Raw genomic sequence first — 17,189 nt, 5'->3', positions numbered from 1 at the left:
TATTTTATTGTCAATTAAAGACGCCCATTACAGGCAGAATAATCACAAGTTAAATTTGGTACAATGATTACAATTATTTGAATACAATTAAATCAATGATTACAACTAAAAGACAAGAAAGACACACTAATGTGTATTCATAAAATGTATCATGTTTCAACTTGACAAATACAGTGATCCTAAAAAAATTGAATATAGGAAACTAAATTTAAATATTCTGGTTTTTCCCCTGGTGCTTTCATGATCCTACATTTAAAATGAGAAGCTTTATAAATATCTAAATTTCTAAATTATGCCTCTGTCTTTTTACAGTAAAATATATAAACTCACTTAGTTTCTAATAGTTGTTCTCGAACAACATTTAAATTTTAAATTATTAATTAAATTGCTTACTTGATTAAAAATGTGACTATCTTCATTGGACATTAGCCAAATAAATTGTGATTGATAGTCTAAATTGTGAAAATTTTTGTAACTTTTAACTATGTTAGAAATAATGGAAACTCTCTCACTTTCCAAAGATGAACATTTAAGTAAAAAATGGAGTTCATCTTCCACTTCAATTTTACAAAGATTACAAATTCTATCCATTGCCTGAAGTCCCCTGTATCTGCCTCTCTCTATTTCTAAATCATGATTACTAATTCTGAATTTTGTCATCTGAATTCTCAGATTCCTATAACCTATAGCCAAATAAGGATCAAAATATATAGTTCTCTTAAAAAGTCTGTATGTTCTAAGTTTATTTCCAAATGACATATTTTTTCTGTCATCATTTAAAGATGAATACCACAACTTATTATACTTTAATTTAAGTTTGTTTAAAATAAATCTTTTCAAGTTTAATTTCATTTTAAAAACTTGTGATAAATCTATGTCTAAGTATTTTGCTAATGAATTTATAGAATTAAACCAACTTTTCTTACTATGGTTTGATAAGGATTTTGATACAAGGAGAGCTTCAGACAATAATTGGTCTTCTGTACTTGTTAAACGTGATAAGTAAGAAAACATATTAACTATAACTTCAATAAATAAAGGATATCTCCCAAGCTCACCTATCACTGCCATATTTGTGCTTCTCTTTCCTACTCCCAGTGAAAATTTACAGTGATTGAGGAGATAGGTGAGGGGAGTGGTATCCCTGAGATAGTATCTGAGTTGGACTACCCAAGCATACTTGTAATGTATTTATGTATTTTTTGTTTTTCTCCAGTTGCCAGAACATGTGATTGAGGAGATAGGTGAGGGGAGTGGTGTCCCTGAGATAGTAGCTGAGTTGGACTACCCAAGCATACTTGTAATGTATTTATGTATTTTTTGTTTTTCTCCAGTTGCCAGAACATGTGATTGAGGAGATAGGTGAGGGGAGTGGTATCCCTGAGATCGTAGCAGAGTTGGACTACTTTAGCACACACATGGATGCAGACGATGATCTGTGTTTAGAGAATCTCAAGGTAAATGGTTCTATATTTAGACATGAAATAGTCTTCTGGATATAATTTAAGGGAGAAGGGGTTGAGATTTTTTACCCATGCATGACCGAAAATAATTAAAAATTTTGTCCTTTCCAGTTACTATTAAATAGAACACCTGTTTGGTATTTATTGAAATGTTTTATAAAATGGAAGATGTGGTATAATTAATACCAATTAGACAACTGTAGGTCACAGTACAGCCTTAAGCAAATTGCAATTTTGCAGTGTTTTGTGAAAATCAATATTTTTGGATTTTACTCGTGTCATAAATGTATTTTTTCAGTTTATATCAAGTTGTTATAAAGTGTTAAGGTGAAAAAAAAAATCCAGACATAAATAACTTGTCAAACCTTCATCAAATGTTATGATGAAACTTTGACATTAGCTGTATCACGATCAATAAATATTGAATCTGTTGAGGAAAAGTCCAAATATTATCGAGTTCGTTCTATCTCTCCAGCTTCAGATTAAATATTTTGATGGAGTTGATGTCCAAACAATTTTAAACTTAGTACATGTTCCCTTTGATAGGATCTTTCAAATTTTAATGTCAAATTTTATAACCCCACCTTCAAGGTCCACTGAACATAGAAAATGACAATTTCAATTAGGGTATCCATATACTATGGGCATATTCTTGTTATTTTAGGTTTTCTATATTTTATTGATAAAAATGTTAGATTTTAATAAGTGAACATTACACATCTTTCTACTTTTTGGCAATCAACATTACTATTTTACCTTCGCAGGAGCAAGTAAGACATGAAACCTTTTCAATTTTTTTTTAATGTGCATGTTAAGAGACGATATATTAACAGATAAATGTAAAATTTACAAAAAAAATTGCCATAATCCTAAACTATTAATCTTTTATTGCAGACTTTGTTGGGTAATTTGATGAACTTTGAACCCCGGAGATCAAATGAAGAGTCAAATGCAGATGATGAACAACAAAAATATGCAGCACAGTTCTATGAACATGGTGGTGTTGAGGTAGCAATCAAATTGTCTTCTTTAAACCTGCAGCCATAATGGATATCTTCTGAACGAAAAAGTTTTATTCTACAACTTCAAAATTTCTTGTTTTAAGATTTGTGCTACCAGTATATGATTATTTTGTATTTTATTTATTATATCTTTGTCCTAGTTTATTTATAATTAGGCCAAAATAAATAAATAGTGTGTTTCCTATTTCACCCTGAAAAAAAATAGGTAAGGTAGGTAAGTAAAACATTTTATTTTATTAAAACATTTTTTGGGGAAAGACGGCTTCAAGCCGTCAATCCCCTATGGGGTTGACCAGAGTGACACTCCCTCACATCATTCATTTTGTTTTTGGAAAATGACGCAGTCATTGTTCCGTAACTGCCGGCCTGATTTCTCTGCCTACCGCGCTTGGTTTCGTATTTACTAATCAATACAAACTGGAATGTGCTTGTGTTATCATTATGCATGAGCATTGTGTAGTAATCAGCCAGGAACCAGTTTACAAACTAACTGGTTTCTGTTTGTATTCCACTACAGTCGAACAAAGTGTTGTAGTTTGACAGGAACCAGTCCAGAATTTTGTAAACTACAAAACGTAATCGGTTATTATCATTCCGTTTTGGTGTTTCATACCGACTTATATGGTTTGAATAAGCTTAAGACCCTTCAAACATTAATGTGATAGGTATATTAAAGACTGTTTTACAAAAGGATGAAACTGTTTTGCTTTAAAAGTCGTACTAAAGTGATATATGTTATGTACGGATTTTCCACTCTCACCGGTTAATTTCTTCTTTTACACGTGCTTTTGAAACTTCTTGTTTAAACATCGCAAGTTTTAAAATTGTTTTTTGAGTGAATTAAACTTATTTTAACAATCACGAAGCGTTCGGGAATCATTTCAAGCAGTTTCTTCTTCTCTTTGATGATGGAAAATAGGTTTTCTCAAGAAAATACCGCAAACGATCGCAGAGGAATTGAAACGTACAAGTCAAGTCGGCACCTGGTTAAATTGGCATCTAGTCAAATCGGCACCTATTTGACGTCAATTCGGCTTCCAATAATATTTATTATAATATTTTCTATTCAATTAATTAATAACTGTTACCAAGTACATAGTGAATATTAGGTAAACAACGAAACCAAAGTGAATATGTTGTTGTGTATAAAAGTAAACAACGAAGCTATTGTTTTAACCATTAGACAATTATTAAAATTAAATGGAAAACTATGAGTCCCTTTCAATAAATCAAACTTTCATGCCAAATAATTAGCAAATTTAAGGTGTTTTTTTTTTCAGTAATGTTTAAACAGCATTAAACAAACAATCCTGTAAAAGACTCGACTGGTTAAATAATGCATAAAAATATCCAATATCTCATGTATTAGTCCAAATAATAATGACGTCTGACAAGGCTATTTTATTTTTTTCTGGGACGCCTTCCTAAGACGTTCGCCGGAAGGCTTCCTTAGAAGGCGTCCCAGAAAAAAATTAACATAGCCTTGTGGTCATAGGAAGGTGTCCCAGAATAAAATTTAAAAAGCCTTGCCAGACGTAATAATTATTTGGACTACTCAAATATATCATTAAAAACACACCAAAAAATTCATGTAGTTGAGAAAAATAAATACATACAAAATGTACATGAACATCCAAAAAAGTGAAAGTTAGTATTAACTCTTTTTGCTTTAAAAATTTACAACTGCATTTAAGTATTGAATGCTTTTTTTTTGTAAATTCATTGAGGTGTAAAAGCGTTGACCGAAGTACTTTTTGTATGAAGCGCGTAAGCGTAAGCGCTTCATTCTAAAAATGTGCACACGGTCAACGCTTTTGCAACCCTATGAGGTTACAAAAAGAAACATTTGATACTTATAATTACTTTTTTTAGCTAGGATCATGAAAACACGAATTTTATAACTTTTTTATTCAATTCATCTGTGCACTTTATTGTGGGACCACGTGTTATCATGAATGAAAAGTTTTATTGAGTGATGCAATTGCTTGAGGAATAACATGTGATGTGCAGTTAGCCAATCAGAATAAAGTATTATAATGAAACATATATCAAATGTAATTATAACAAAATACATTACGTTGTAAGAGTTATCTCCCCAAACACTGTTTTTCTTGTGGCCACCTCTCCTTCGTAACCGTAAAAGATTTTAATTTACCAAATTGCTCGTTACATATTTAGGATAAGAATATTTGTTTGAACCATAGCTCTATGGGGACTCCATATGAAAGTTATTCCCCCTTTTTCATTTGATTCAAGCGATATGCATTTTCAACTAGTAAACCATAACTGATAGAGACCTAGGGTCTTCATGAGGTCATTGGTACTAAAAATGAAAATGAGGTCAATGTCAAAGGTCAAGGTCATATTATAAATTTTGATTTTGGCTTATTTTCACTTCTTTTCAAATACTGTATGACATTTTGACAAATAATTTTTCATAAATTATTAGTTGCGACATGTCCTTACTTGTATATTTTGGTTGAAAGGCTGCGCATACAATAAAAGGGAGTTTCTGTCCATCTTACATTTAAAATTACGCGTCAAGTGGTAGTACTCATTAACCAAACATATTGAAGACATAGGATATTTTGATTCAAGGTCCATGGTTTGTGACCTTGAAATTGAGGTCAAGGTCAGAGGTTAATAGGACGTCATAAAGCCATAGGAACTAACATTTTAAACTGATTTTTCATATTTCAATATAAAAATAGATCTTTTCTAGTGGAAAGACTTCAATTGTTCGCTGAACAATTTGTTAATTTACTTCATATTTTGTGGGAGAAGGGGGTTCAGACTATGTGGTATCAGGTCTGTTTGCGCCCAATACACTTTCGCACCTCGCACATTCACACCCAAGGTCCGTTCGCACTATACTCATTCGCGCCCAATTTTAATTCAAATTCAAGTTGAATAATTGGAAAATCATGATTGTTGTTTTAAATTGCTTTGGTGTAAATACTGAATGTATCTATAGCTTGGTATGAGTAAAACATTGAAGATTTTAAAGGAAAAACTCAAAAGATAATTGTTTTTAAGCCCTTTGATCTGAAACAACGAAACAATAAAATATAGGAACCAAAATATAGCAATCCACTATTATAACCAAAACATGATAAAATTTATTCAACACACAGAAAAATAAATAGTCAGAATCTCACTTCATTATGAAAGAGGTCAATGAAACAAAGTATAGTAATACACTAACCAAAACATGATGAAGAGTTATTCAACGCTAAATAAAACGTTGACAAAATACCACTTTATTTAGAAAGGATTACGCTATCCAAAACATGATTAAGATTTATTCAACACAAAAAAAAAAAAGCTGTCTCACTTTATTTTGAGACAATGACAACAATTATACTTATAAGAAAACACTTGCTTACAGAGTTATTAAACACAAAACCAATTAAGATTAGTTGCGAACAATTAGGGTGTGAAAGTGAAAGGGGGCGAACATGAGTTGGCGCAAACGTGAATGGGCGCGAACGGACCCGGAATTACTTAGATTGAAGAGAAGGAGACCCAGAAATGAATAGTTTGACTTTAAACACTTTTTTACACATTTCCCTTCTGTTTCTCTCGAAATTATCGTATCTTGAACTCTCCTTTACACTTTTTACGTTTATTTTACAATCCGGAAAAATTAGTATGACGAGATATTCTAAATATATCCAACCTACATTGTATTTTATAGTGACGTCATTCTTGGAAGAAGCAGGGATATCCTTCACCAGTTCACTGGTTATTTAAATCATTCTTAGAGATCGTGCACTAATTACAAATTTTTATTTGTTAAATCTAAACATAATACTGTTTACTGTAGATGATTTAAACATCAACATGCAATACTTTAATTTGTAGATCAACAACTTTCAAAATAAACAAAGATCGTGGGGTTACCTGAGACAAGGGAAAGAAACGATTTTATTACTTTTTTCGGGTCTCACTAATTAGAGACAAAAGCGTCAAAAAGCGACAAAAAGCGTCAAGAAGACTATTTAGCGACAAGAAAACATTATTCTTGTTGCTAAATTTCTTCTTGTCGCTAATTAGTGAGACCACTTTTTTCTGTAAAAATTCTGAGAATCTTCCTCCAATTCAGGAGCACCTCAATTGATGAGTAAATATCCACTAAAATAAAAGTTAATGTAAATGTGACATTTCATTGGATTAGTAGTCTTCTATTAAAACTAAAGTTTTGTGTACCTACATAATCATTGTATTAATGGTAAAAAAAAAAAATAATGAAAATTTGCATTTTGTAGTTTAAACATATTTATTATATACAAATATTTCAAAATTAAGATTTGGAAACAAACTTCACACAGTTTACATCACTCATATGTTTTTTTTTTTTATTAGTACCTGTTTCCCTGCAGGGATGATTCCACTATATAGTTTAGGGCCGCTCAGCGGCCCTTAAATCTGTCAGCGGCCCCAAAAAAATGTATGTGAATATAAATTCCCAATTTAGGAAAATAAAATAAAAGTCGGTATTAACTATAATTTTTCATAGTTTGTCGTCAAAACGTAGTAAAATCCGGATAAGAATGCTGACTACAATCGCATTTTATTAACAATGATTTAATTATGTCAACGTGAGGTAAACAATTTTAGCAGTCGGATTCAATTGAATAAAATTTTATGGGAGTATTTGAATTCCCAAAAGTAGATCACTCAGCAGGTTGATCAAAAACCTGCTTTTTGTCAAAATTGGTGTCAAAGCAGACCTCGGCAAAGATCAAATTCAAATTTTGATATAACATTGATGAATAAATTTTAATGGGCGCCGATCTTATAAAAGCAGATCGCCCAGCAGAGCCGTTTATGGAACATGATTAAAACCTGTTTTGTAAATGAAATTATTTTATATTTTGCTCTATTCTTAAAAGACAAAAGTTTGAGCGGTTTTGAAAATAATGTTGACGATTGACCATTCAAGAAATTAGCCCCCCCCCCCCCCCCCCTGAAATACGATGTCATCATTATCGAACTTTTTCAAGAGATATGGATGATTTTTTTCAGTGGTTAATATGGCAAGCCGTTTTGTTATTTAATCTAACTTCAAGATATCTCATAAACTTTATAAGATATCTTATATAGTTTGTAAGATATCTTATAAAGTTTATAAGTTTATAAGATATCTTATAAAGTTTATAAGTTTATAAGATATCTTATAAAGTTTATAAGATATCTTATAAAGTTTATTAGATATCTTACATGCATATGTTATAAAATTTATGAGATATCTTTTATAGTTTATAAGATATCTCATATAGTTTTCTTTATCAGATATCTTATACATTGTAAAAGATATCTTATAAACAAAATGATATATCTTATACACTATATATTAGATACAATATATAAAGTAGATTTACAAGATATCTTATATACTATATAAGATATCTTATAATAGATATTAGATATCTTCTTTATTATATAAGATATCTTATAAACAAGATTATTTAAGATATCTTATTTCTCTAATTCTTCGTCAATTTATCCCTTTCTGCACCCATTGTATAAAAAAAAATTAATCATGAACTTGTGGTTTTGTTTGTTATCAGTACTTCATTGGTTAAAATCCGATTATGACGTCGAATGTTCTTGCTTTCCTCTGAATTTCCCATTGTGACGGCAAAAAAAAAAGGCGACCATGCCTGATCTGCATATAGAAAGAACACATCTTTTTGCAGATCATTTGAAAAGAAGGAATAAGTGTGCCTGCATAATGTTAGAAAATCATTAGAGAAACAGATTCCACCACTAAATCTCGTGTAATACGATATTTATCCACTCTCGACAGTTAAATTTTAAATATTTAAAATGCTCGGGCAAGCCTTGCGTTTTAAATTTGAAATTTTTTAAACTGTCTCGAGTGGATAAATATCGTATTACACTCAATGGAGCGGTAGAATCTATATATATCATAATATATAATATACGATATCTTTAAAAAAAAAATATATAAGATATCTCATATATTAAATGAGATATCTTATAAAAATCTAATATGTTATATAAGATATCTTATATATTATGGGATAATTTGAGATAATTTGAAATTCGAATAAATAGTTAAACTGCTTAAGTGCCATAGGTTTATGTTAGCTGGTATATATGCCTTGTTTACCAAAGTTAAGATGATAGTGCATCATGTGCAATGGTATTCATGGTATTCATGTATTACATTTTCCCTGGTCTGAATCCAATAACTTCTTCAAGCAGTGTTCAGGTGAAACTTAATATACATTTTCTGTTTTTACAGGTCAGGAAAATGATATTATTTCATTTCAGATTGTATGCATAAAAAATTCCCAATTTGGATAAAAATTCCCAATTTGATGTTCAAGGGACCCACTTGAAAACACCTGGAATCATGCCTGCCCTGTGATGAGAGTTGTAACTTGGAACTTTAACAATGGAAATTTATAACCGAATAGATTTTTCAGTCCACATTTTCTAAAGAAAAAACTTAAAAATCCAAGAGTACTGTCACAAAAAATAGAAAATGGCCCTAGCCTGCAGTTCAGTGGTACACAATCAAGATTTCAAAAAATGTTGTAGATGTTGTGAAATGACAGAATTCAGTTGAGTTTTAGATAATTAGCTATCAACTTTAATCAAATGTTTAGATTTAGAAGATGCAGATCTCTTCCATTGGTCCAAATTGAATCCTAAACTAAGGAAATAAAATTACATAAACAACAATTGATTTCAATATTGTGAACCTTTCTACATGTTCTAGCTGTTCTCTTTTTCATTCTTCATATGAAAACTATCAAAAGATACCCCCCCCTTTCCAAAAACATAAATTAAATAGAAACAAGGGCCGTCTTCACCCTCAGAGCTATTCAGCTCTTTGATTTTTTCTTTCTATCAATGATAGCAGAAAAAGATTCAAATGAAATCATTTGATGTGCCTGCATGCTTCTTTGATATTTGTAATAGTACTTAATAAAATCTACATATATTTTCATTAATAATAAAAAAATTCTTTCAATTATTTTTTTTTATATCTGCAGAAGCTAAACATAACTTTAAGTTAAGGGTATACATGTGGGAACATATTCCTACCCTCCCCCACCCCCTTTTTTTTGGTAGTAGAAACACTGTGAATAGATGCTAAGCAGCAGCTTATGATTTTTTGAGGGGTAACACTCTTGCACCCTCTTTGTTTAATAAATACATGTGTTTTGATGTTTGACAGAATTTAATCTTAAGGAGTGGGGTTCTGACTATTTAAATTTCTGTTTTTGAGAAAAGTGAGAATATTTTGTCATTTAATATATGGAAATGCTGGTATAAACTGTTCTGGGACCAGTTAAGAGAAAATTTAAAAGAATAAAAGTAGACATGGTGCAGGGGCAGATTCAGTTATAAATGAACATGAATCATATACCATGTCTGACTACTTGGGAAAGCTTTCTATTTCTCATTACACATTGTCTGTCTCTTGTTATCATTTACTCCAACTGTCAAATCCCCAAAAGCATATTATGTCTGAGATCATTTTTTTACAACATTGGTAAGAGCATATTTTACAACAAAAGCTGGATTGATTTTAGCAGTAAATTGATCTCAATTTACTCTTAAAATTATTTGTCAATTATGGTCTTGTCATGATTTTGTATGTCATAAAACTTTTTTTTAACCATCATGTTATTCTTAAAAAAGATTCATCATACTGTAATAATCCAGAATTGATGTCATTATATTTTGCAAACATGTGATCACATTTTGCATATTTGACAGCTAATAAATAGCTTCAGCCATGATTGTTTATTTAAAATCTTGGTTTTTGAAACACTTCACTTACTTATATTGGTCATTGCTATGAAACGTTTTGAAGATCAGTAGTTTTCTAAAAGAGTCAGATCCGGACAGACCAAAAAATCCGGATTTTTCATAATTTTTTTTATTTTTGTCAATAAAATGTTTAGGGTCAACGTCAGAAAAGGAGGTAGGGTCAGGAAACCGGAAACACACTATTAATTTATTTTGGCCTTATTGTTGCACACAATACTAATTAAATTTGATAAAACATTTTTGTACATGATTTCTGGATAGACAAAGATCATACATATTTTTAAATGCTCAGTTAAAAACAAATCACTTTGAATCTGGCTACTAAAAGTTTCATAAACAAAATTAAGATTTATAACACTAATTATGATTTCTTTTTAAGGTATTGATGAGAATTTTGATGTTTAATACACAGTTTCCACAGGCATGTAAAAACATCAAAGGTAAGAAATATGTACATTTCTCAATAGTTAGTTTGTCCACATCAGAAATATTGCACCACCATGAAGTAGCAAAATAGTGTTGAAAGTGCTGTTAAATACCAAATAATCAATCCAGAAATCTTGCAAATTAGACATTGCTCACCTGTTTAATCTGACTCCACCATCGTCATGCATGTACATGTATAAAATTGAGAATGGAAATGGGGAATGTGTCAAAGAGACAACAACCCGACCTTAGTTTATAATCCTTGAAAGTTAACCTCTTTCCTATTGCATGTGTTATTTATAATCACTTCAAAGACAAAAAAAAAAAACTTCTTGAACAGCACAGTTTTTAGAGTTAATTTATGATGTCATCTTCCTAAAGGAAGACAAATTCAATTAAAACAAATTGTTAATTTATGTATATACAAAGAAAAGCTTCTCTATGTTATGATATATTTACTTGTACTTTTAGTTGGATATCCAGAGTCTGACCTGCTACTCAGAATCAAGAGTCTGGTTTTGGAAATTTTGACAAAAATATCTACAACTGTAAGTTTAAATATGTGCAAGAATATATTGAAATTGGATGGACCATACAATCTATTGTTATAAAATTTCAATCCTTAGCTAAAAGATTGAAAATACTATATAGTGTTTCTTTTTATACACAGAGAAATACCTAGATCTCAACTGTAACTATGTGTAGATAAAACCACCAGTCAGAAAGGAGATAGATCAAGAATAAAATATGCATTCAAATTACAGAATAAAAAAAATTTAAAAGATTTTTTATAATCTTCCTTTCCATTTCATCGTCATGAGCTATAGGACTACTGTTTTCAAAATGTATTGATATTTGTAGAATACCATTAAACAACCCTTCACATGTAAACATCATTTTGAAGCTTTCCTACTGGAAGTAGCTTTGACTTTAAACTGTTGTGATATCCTTTATTGCATATTAATTTGATATTAAACTTTTGCCTCATCATTTACTTCCCTGACCTTGGACTGTATTGATATCAATTTTTAGACTGGTAATCATGCGATTAATGTTGTAACATTTTTCAGAGCATCAGTGATCATGTGATTAATGTTACAATATTTTTCAGAGCATTGGTGATCATGTGATTATTTTTTCAGAGTATTGGTGATCATGTTAATGTTATAATATTTTTCAGAGCATTGGTGATCATGTGATTATTTTTTCAGAGTATCGGTGATCATGTGATTAATATTCTAATGGAGGATGATGAAGTACTGAATTATGTGTTTACATTGTTATCTCATACAAAGACATTTATAAATGCTTGTCAATTGATAGAGGATATGTTACAGTCTAAACGACAAGTGTTAGATCTACATAGAATAAGTAAGTATACAGTTCCTAGTTAGGGCTATTCCATTTAAACATAGCTCAACCCCAAGGAAGGCACCTGAAATTTCAAGGTACCCCCATAGAAGTGATATTTTTCAAGTTTGGCAATGGTAGAGAAGTGTTTTTTTCTGTTCCACCACCACCAATAGAAGTGTTGTTTTTATACGACCGCAAATTTTGAAAAAATTTTCGTCGTATTTTGCTATCACGTTGGCGTCGTCGTCGTCGTCGTCGTCCGAATACTTTAAGTTTTCGCACTCTAACTTTAGTAAAAGTGAATAGAAATCTATGAAATTTTAATACAAGGTTTATGACCATAAAAGGAAGGCTGGTATTGATTTTGGGAGTTTTGGTCCCAACATTTTAGGAATTAGGGGCCAAAAAGGGCCAAAATAAGCATTTTCTTGGTTTTCGCACTATAACTTTAGTTTAAGTTAATAGAAATCTATGAAATTTTGACACAAGGTTTATGACCACAAAAGAAAGGTTGGGATTGATTTTGGGAGTTTTGGTTTCAACAGTTTAGGAATAAGGGGCCAAAAAAGGGCCCAAATAAGCATTATTCTTGGTTTTCGCACAATAACTTTAGTTAAAGTAAATAGAAATCCATGAAATTTAAACACAATTTTTATGACCACAAAAGGAAGGTTGGTATTGATTTTGGGAGTTTCGGTCCCAACAGTTTAGGAATTAGGGGCCAAAAAGGGACCCAAATAAGCATTTTTCTTGGTTTTTGCACCATAGCATTAGTATAAGTAAATAGAAATCTATGAAATTTAACCACAAGGTTTATGACTATAAAAGGAAGGTTGGTATTGATTTTGGGAGTTTTGGTCCCAACAGTTAAGGAAAAAGGGGCCCAAAGGGTCCAAAATTAAACTTTGTTTGATTTCATCAAAATTGAATAATTGGGGTTCTTTGATATGCCGAATCTAACTGTGTATGTAGATTTATAACATTTTGTTCCTTTTTCAAATTGGTCTACGTTAAGGTCCAAAGGGTCCAAAATTAAACTTCGTTTGATTTTGACAAAAAATTAATCGTTTGGGTTCTTTGATATGCTGAATCTAAAAATGTACTTAGATTCTTGATTATTGGCCCAGTTTTCAAGTTGGTCCAAATCGGGGTCCAAAATTAAACTTTGTTTGATTTCATCAAAAATTGAATAAATGGGGTTCTTTGAAATGCCAAATCTAACTGTGTATGTAGATTCCTCATTTTTGGTCTTGTTTTCAAATTGGTCTACATTAAAGTCCAAAGGGTCCAAAATTAAACTTAGTTTGATTTTAACAAAAATTTAAATCTTGGGGTTCTTTGAAATGCTGAATCCAAACATGTACTTAGATTTTTTGATTATGGGCCCAGTTTTCAAGTTGGTCCAAATCAGGATCTAAAATTATTATATTAAGTTTTGTGCAATAGCAAGTCTTTTCAATTGCACAGTATTGCGCAATGGCAAGAAATATCTTATTGCAAAATATTGTGAAATAGCAATTTTGTTTTTAATTAGAGTTATCTTTCTTTGTACAGAATAGTAAGCTAGAAATATCTAATTGTAAGATTTTTTTTTATTTGGAGTTATCTTTCTTTGTCCAGAATCAACTTAAATCTTTGTTATATATACAATATACAATGTATATTCACTTTTTACTACCAACTGATAAATTAAAATAATCTTTACCATTCAGTGATAACAAGCACTATTTTTACATCTTAATATTTTATGATGTATTTAAATGAGTAGTTATTGTTGCAAACTCCATTAGAAATTTTAATTGAGATTAGTTTTGGAATAAGGGAAAGGGGGATGTGATTAAAAAAATTTGGTTCAATTATCTCATTTGAAATTTCATAAATAAAAAGAAAATTTCTTCAAACATTTTTTTGAGAGGATTAATATTCAACAGCATAGTGAATTGCTCTAAGAGAAAACAAAAAAATTAAGTTCATTAGAACACATTCATTCTGTGTCAGAAACCTATGCTGTGTCAACTATTTAATCACAATCCAAATTTAGAGCTGAATCCAGCTTGAATGTTGTGTCCATACTTGCCCCAACCGTTCAGGGTTCAACATCTGCGGTCGTATAAAGCTTCGCCCTGCGGAGCATCTGGTTTTTACATGCAGACACCTCCTACAGAAGCAATTTTTTTCTTTATAATTTACTACCACCAACAGAAGCAAATTTAAAATTCTTAATTTTTTTTTGTAAAGGCAAAATTGGAGGGTATCAAAATTAATTTAATTTTGAGATGAGAAAGGTTTTTTTACAACAATCACTGTCAGAAACCTTTTGCTGGGTATATCGTGTTGTTTTGTTATATATATACTGTATGTACCTATGTTTCTGGGATGTGGAATGGCATAATACACTGTCCGAATTGTGTGAAAGTAAAGGGTACAAGTTCACTATATAATTATTTTTTTCAGAGGAAAGGAAAAATTTTCAAGATCCAATTTATGGGAAGAAGCAAAACATAAATTATTTTCAATTCTAACGACAGAATATTGCTGATATCTTAAACTACATTTTGTAAAATTATTTTGTCATTTTTTTTTGTAAGGCAATACAAAGTATTCTGTTCAAATACCTGTATATTTTTGTTATCACTTGTTCAATGAATTTATGCAACTGTTTGCACATCATGATTGGATTTAATTGAGTTGTTTGTTAAAATCACATACCCCTGGTTGCAATCAGGGATGGATCAATGATTTGATGTTGGGGCAAAGGAAGGCTGATGGCTTCTAGGCCTAAAAATAGGGAAAATGGGCTTAAAAGAGAAAAAATAGTGGAGGGGTGGGAGCACACATTTTTTAAAAGAGATCCTGGTCCACCCCTGGCAAGCACACTGAGGTTTGATAATAAATATTCATAACTTGAACTTTTAATCAGTATTAAGGCAGTCTTTCAATATTTAAGAGATCTTAAAGTTATGCATCTTAAAATTTCTACTTGCACAGTTGAGGGGGGATAGGACCTTTATCGGGACTCCGGGATCGGGTGTTTTTAAGCTCTGGATTTCGGGATTTACTCCTTCGGGATCTGGGAATTCTTTTTTTCAAATTCCGGGATTTAACTTTATTTAAATCGGGACCTTGGGATTTCGCGTTTTTAAGCTCTGGATTTCAGGATTAGGACCCCTCCTACCCCCTCTACAGTTCACAATCATATAAAACTGAAGCAGCTGTGAATGTGTAAATTGAACTTTGACCTTGAAAATCAGATTGCTACGTATATTTGTGTTAAATGAAAAAATCTTGGAATGTTGCAGGAAATTTAGGCTTAAAAAAAATAATGTTGTGTTTCCGATCACCCCCTTGAAATGTTGAAGGGACGGTAGGTAGGTATTTTTTTTTTTTTTTTTTTTTATATTATTTACAACAGTGTATACATAACATTTCATGTTTCTACTGTATATAATTTTTGACTTTTAGCTTGACAAAAATAGTTGACGGACAGATAGACAAAGTGAAAAGTATAGAGCTCCTGCATCCTTGATGCAGCAACTGAAATATAATACAGCAAGCTATAAAAGCTAAATCAAACCCTAAAAAAGGGGCAGCACTTCCCCTTTGAAATAAGCTTAAGTTATATAAAACTCAATTTCCAGTTACCAGACAAAAGTTTGGGATTGAATAGAAAGAGATTGATTATATTAACCCACTTTAAAAATCTCCCCGAGATAACTTTTAGTTTACCCCTTTTAAAATCCCCCTGAAATAACTTTGAGTTTACCCCCTTGAAAAATACCCCTGAAAAAAAAAAAAGGCCAAACCTAAAAAAAATTTGGGCAGCACTTCCCCTAGGAAATTAGCTTTTTAAACCCAATTCCCCTATTTCAGGACCAAAAGTTTGGGATTGTCAGAGAAAGAAATTGAGAAGATGTGGGGCAGATTCATTTATAGGAACATATGAACCAAACATCATCCCAAACCTACAGATAGACAAATATATTATATACACTGTACCTGGCAGGACACTTTCTTGTGTGTTACTTTCTGTAAAATTTAGAAATATTTTAATGGTCACACTTTCCGTGTTGAACATTGAATAGGACGCGTTGTGTTGCCATGTTCAAACACTGACAAACGAAAATAACTACTGCACATGCTCCCGCATATATAATTAGCCAAGAAGATTCCACTTTCCAGTACATTCTAAAAATAAGCCTCGAGTTTAAAATTAGCGTTGTTTTCTTTTGGGGCAATAAAAAGATTGAGGGACTTAGAATTATTTTTTTTCCTTCAGAAAAAACGGTATACAAATTATTTTTTTTCCCACATCAGCTTTAAAAACTTTTGAGTCTAGGGTCTGAAGGACGGTCGGACGGTTGACCGGAAACACAACATTTTTTTTATAGGCCTTATCAAAATTTGCATTTATTTTTTTGAAACCAAATTGCCTGTAGATTGCTACTAACATACTGAAAATATATGGTTGCTAGGTACTTTTGTGTTAATATAAGGTCTGAGAGCGTTGCAGGAAATTTACCAAAATTGGCATTTCACTTTTTAGCTCACCTTTTCTAGAGGCAACACACAAGGAACTTTATAATATGACAATTGTTTTCACTTCAGTATAATAATGGGCATGATGGGTGTCCAACAAATATGAAGTAAATATTTTGTTATTTATCATTTTGTTGCAACAAATGATACATGTAAGGCCAAAATTTAAAAAAAAAATGTTTGTTTGAGGTAGCCTGACTGAGCCGATTGAGAGCCTCCCGACTGTAAAATTTTGATTGAAAAAAATCGTCAATTTTTACGATTTCCGGATTTTTTTTCGTTTCTTTTCCGTACCCGGTTGCCTTTTTCTCTTCAAATTCGATCCCGGTCGCAAATGCCCTTTGAACTAAACCTTGATTCCTGGTGGTTCAAAGCGTTAAACTGATTCGGATGTCAGATGTTTTGGTTTGGCTGAAATTGTCAAACAAACGCAAAAAAAAAATCAAAAATGATTCTCTCACCACTCATAAAACAGCCCCCCCAGAGAAGCATTTTCATTCAAGCTAACAATATCCATGTAGAGATGTATTTTTTATGAATACACACACCTGGATAGAAGCAATTTATTTCAAAC

General features: G+C 31.3%; 1 protein-coding gene across 1 annotated transcript in view; it reads left to right on the top strand.

Annotated features, from left to right (window-relative positions):
* LOC134722053 (short transient receptor potential channel 4-associated protein-like) overlaps window positions 1–17,189 on the top strand; it is a 45,984-nt gene that overhangs the window by 12,977 nt on the left and 15,818 nt on the right. The window contains exons 2-6 of the mRNA XM_063585487.1: window positions 1,335–1,457; window positions 2,358–2,471; window positions 10,680–10,740; window positions 11,198–11,274; window positions 11,938–12,097. Of these exons, the coding sequence (XP_063441557.1) occupies window positions 1,335–1,457; window positions 2,358–2,471; window positions 10,680–10,740; window positions 11,198–11,274; window positions 11,938–12,097 (535 nt within the window). The remainder of the gene's footprint in view (window positions 1–1,334; window positions 1,458–2,357; window positions 2,472–10,679; window positions 10,741–11,197; window positions 11,275–11,937; window positions 12,098–17,189) is intronic.

The sequence above is a fragment of the Mytilus trossulus genome, chromosome 6 (genome assembly GCF_036588685.1).
Source record: "Mytilus trossulus isolate FHL-02 chromosome 6, PNRI_Mtr1.1.1.hap1, whole genome shotgun sequence".
NCBI classification, from domain to species: Eukaryota; Metazoa; Mollusca; class Bivalvia; order Mytilida; family Mytilidae; genus Mytilus; species Mytilus trossulus.
This window is presented reverse-complemented; position numbering and strand designations above follow the sequence as displayed.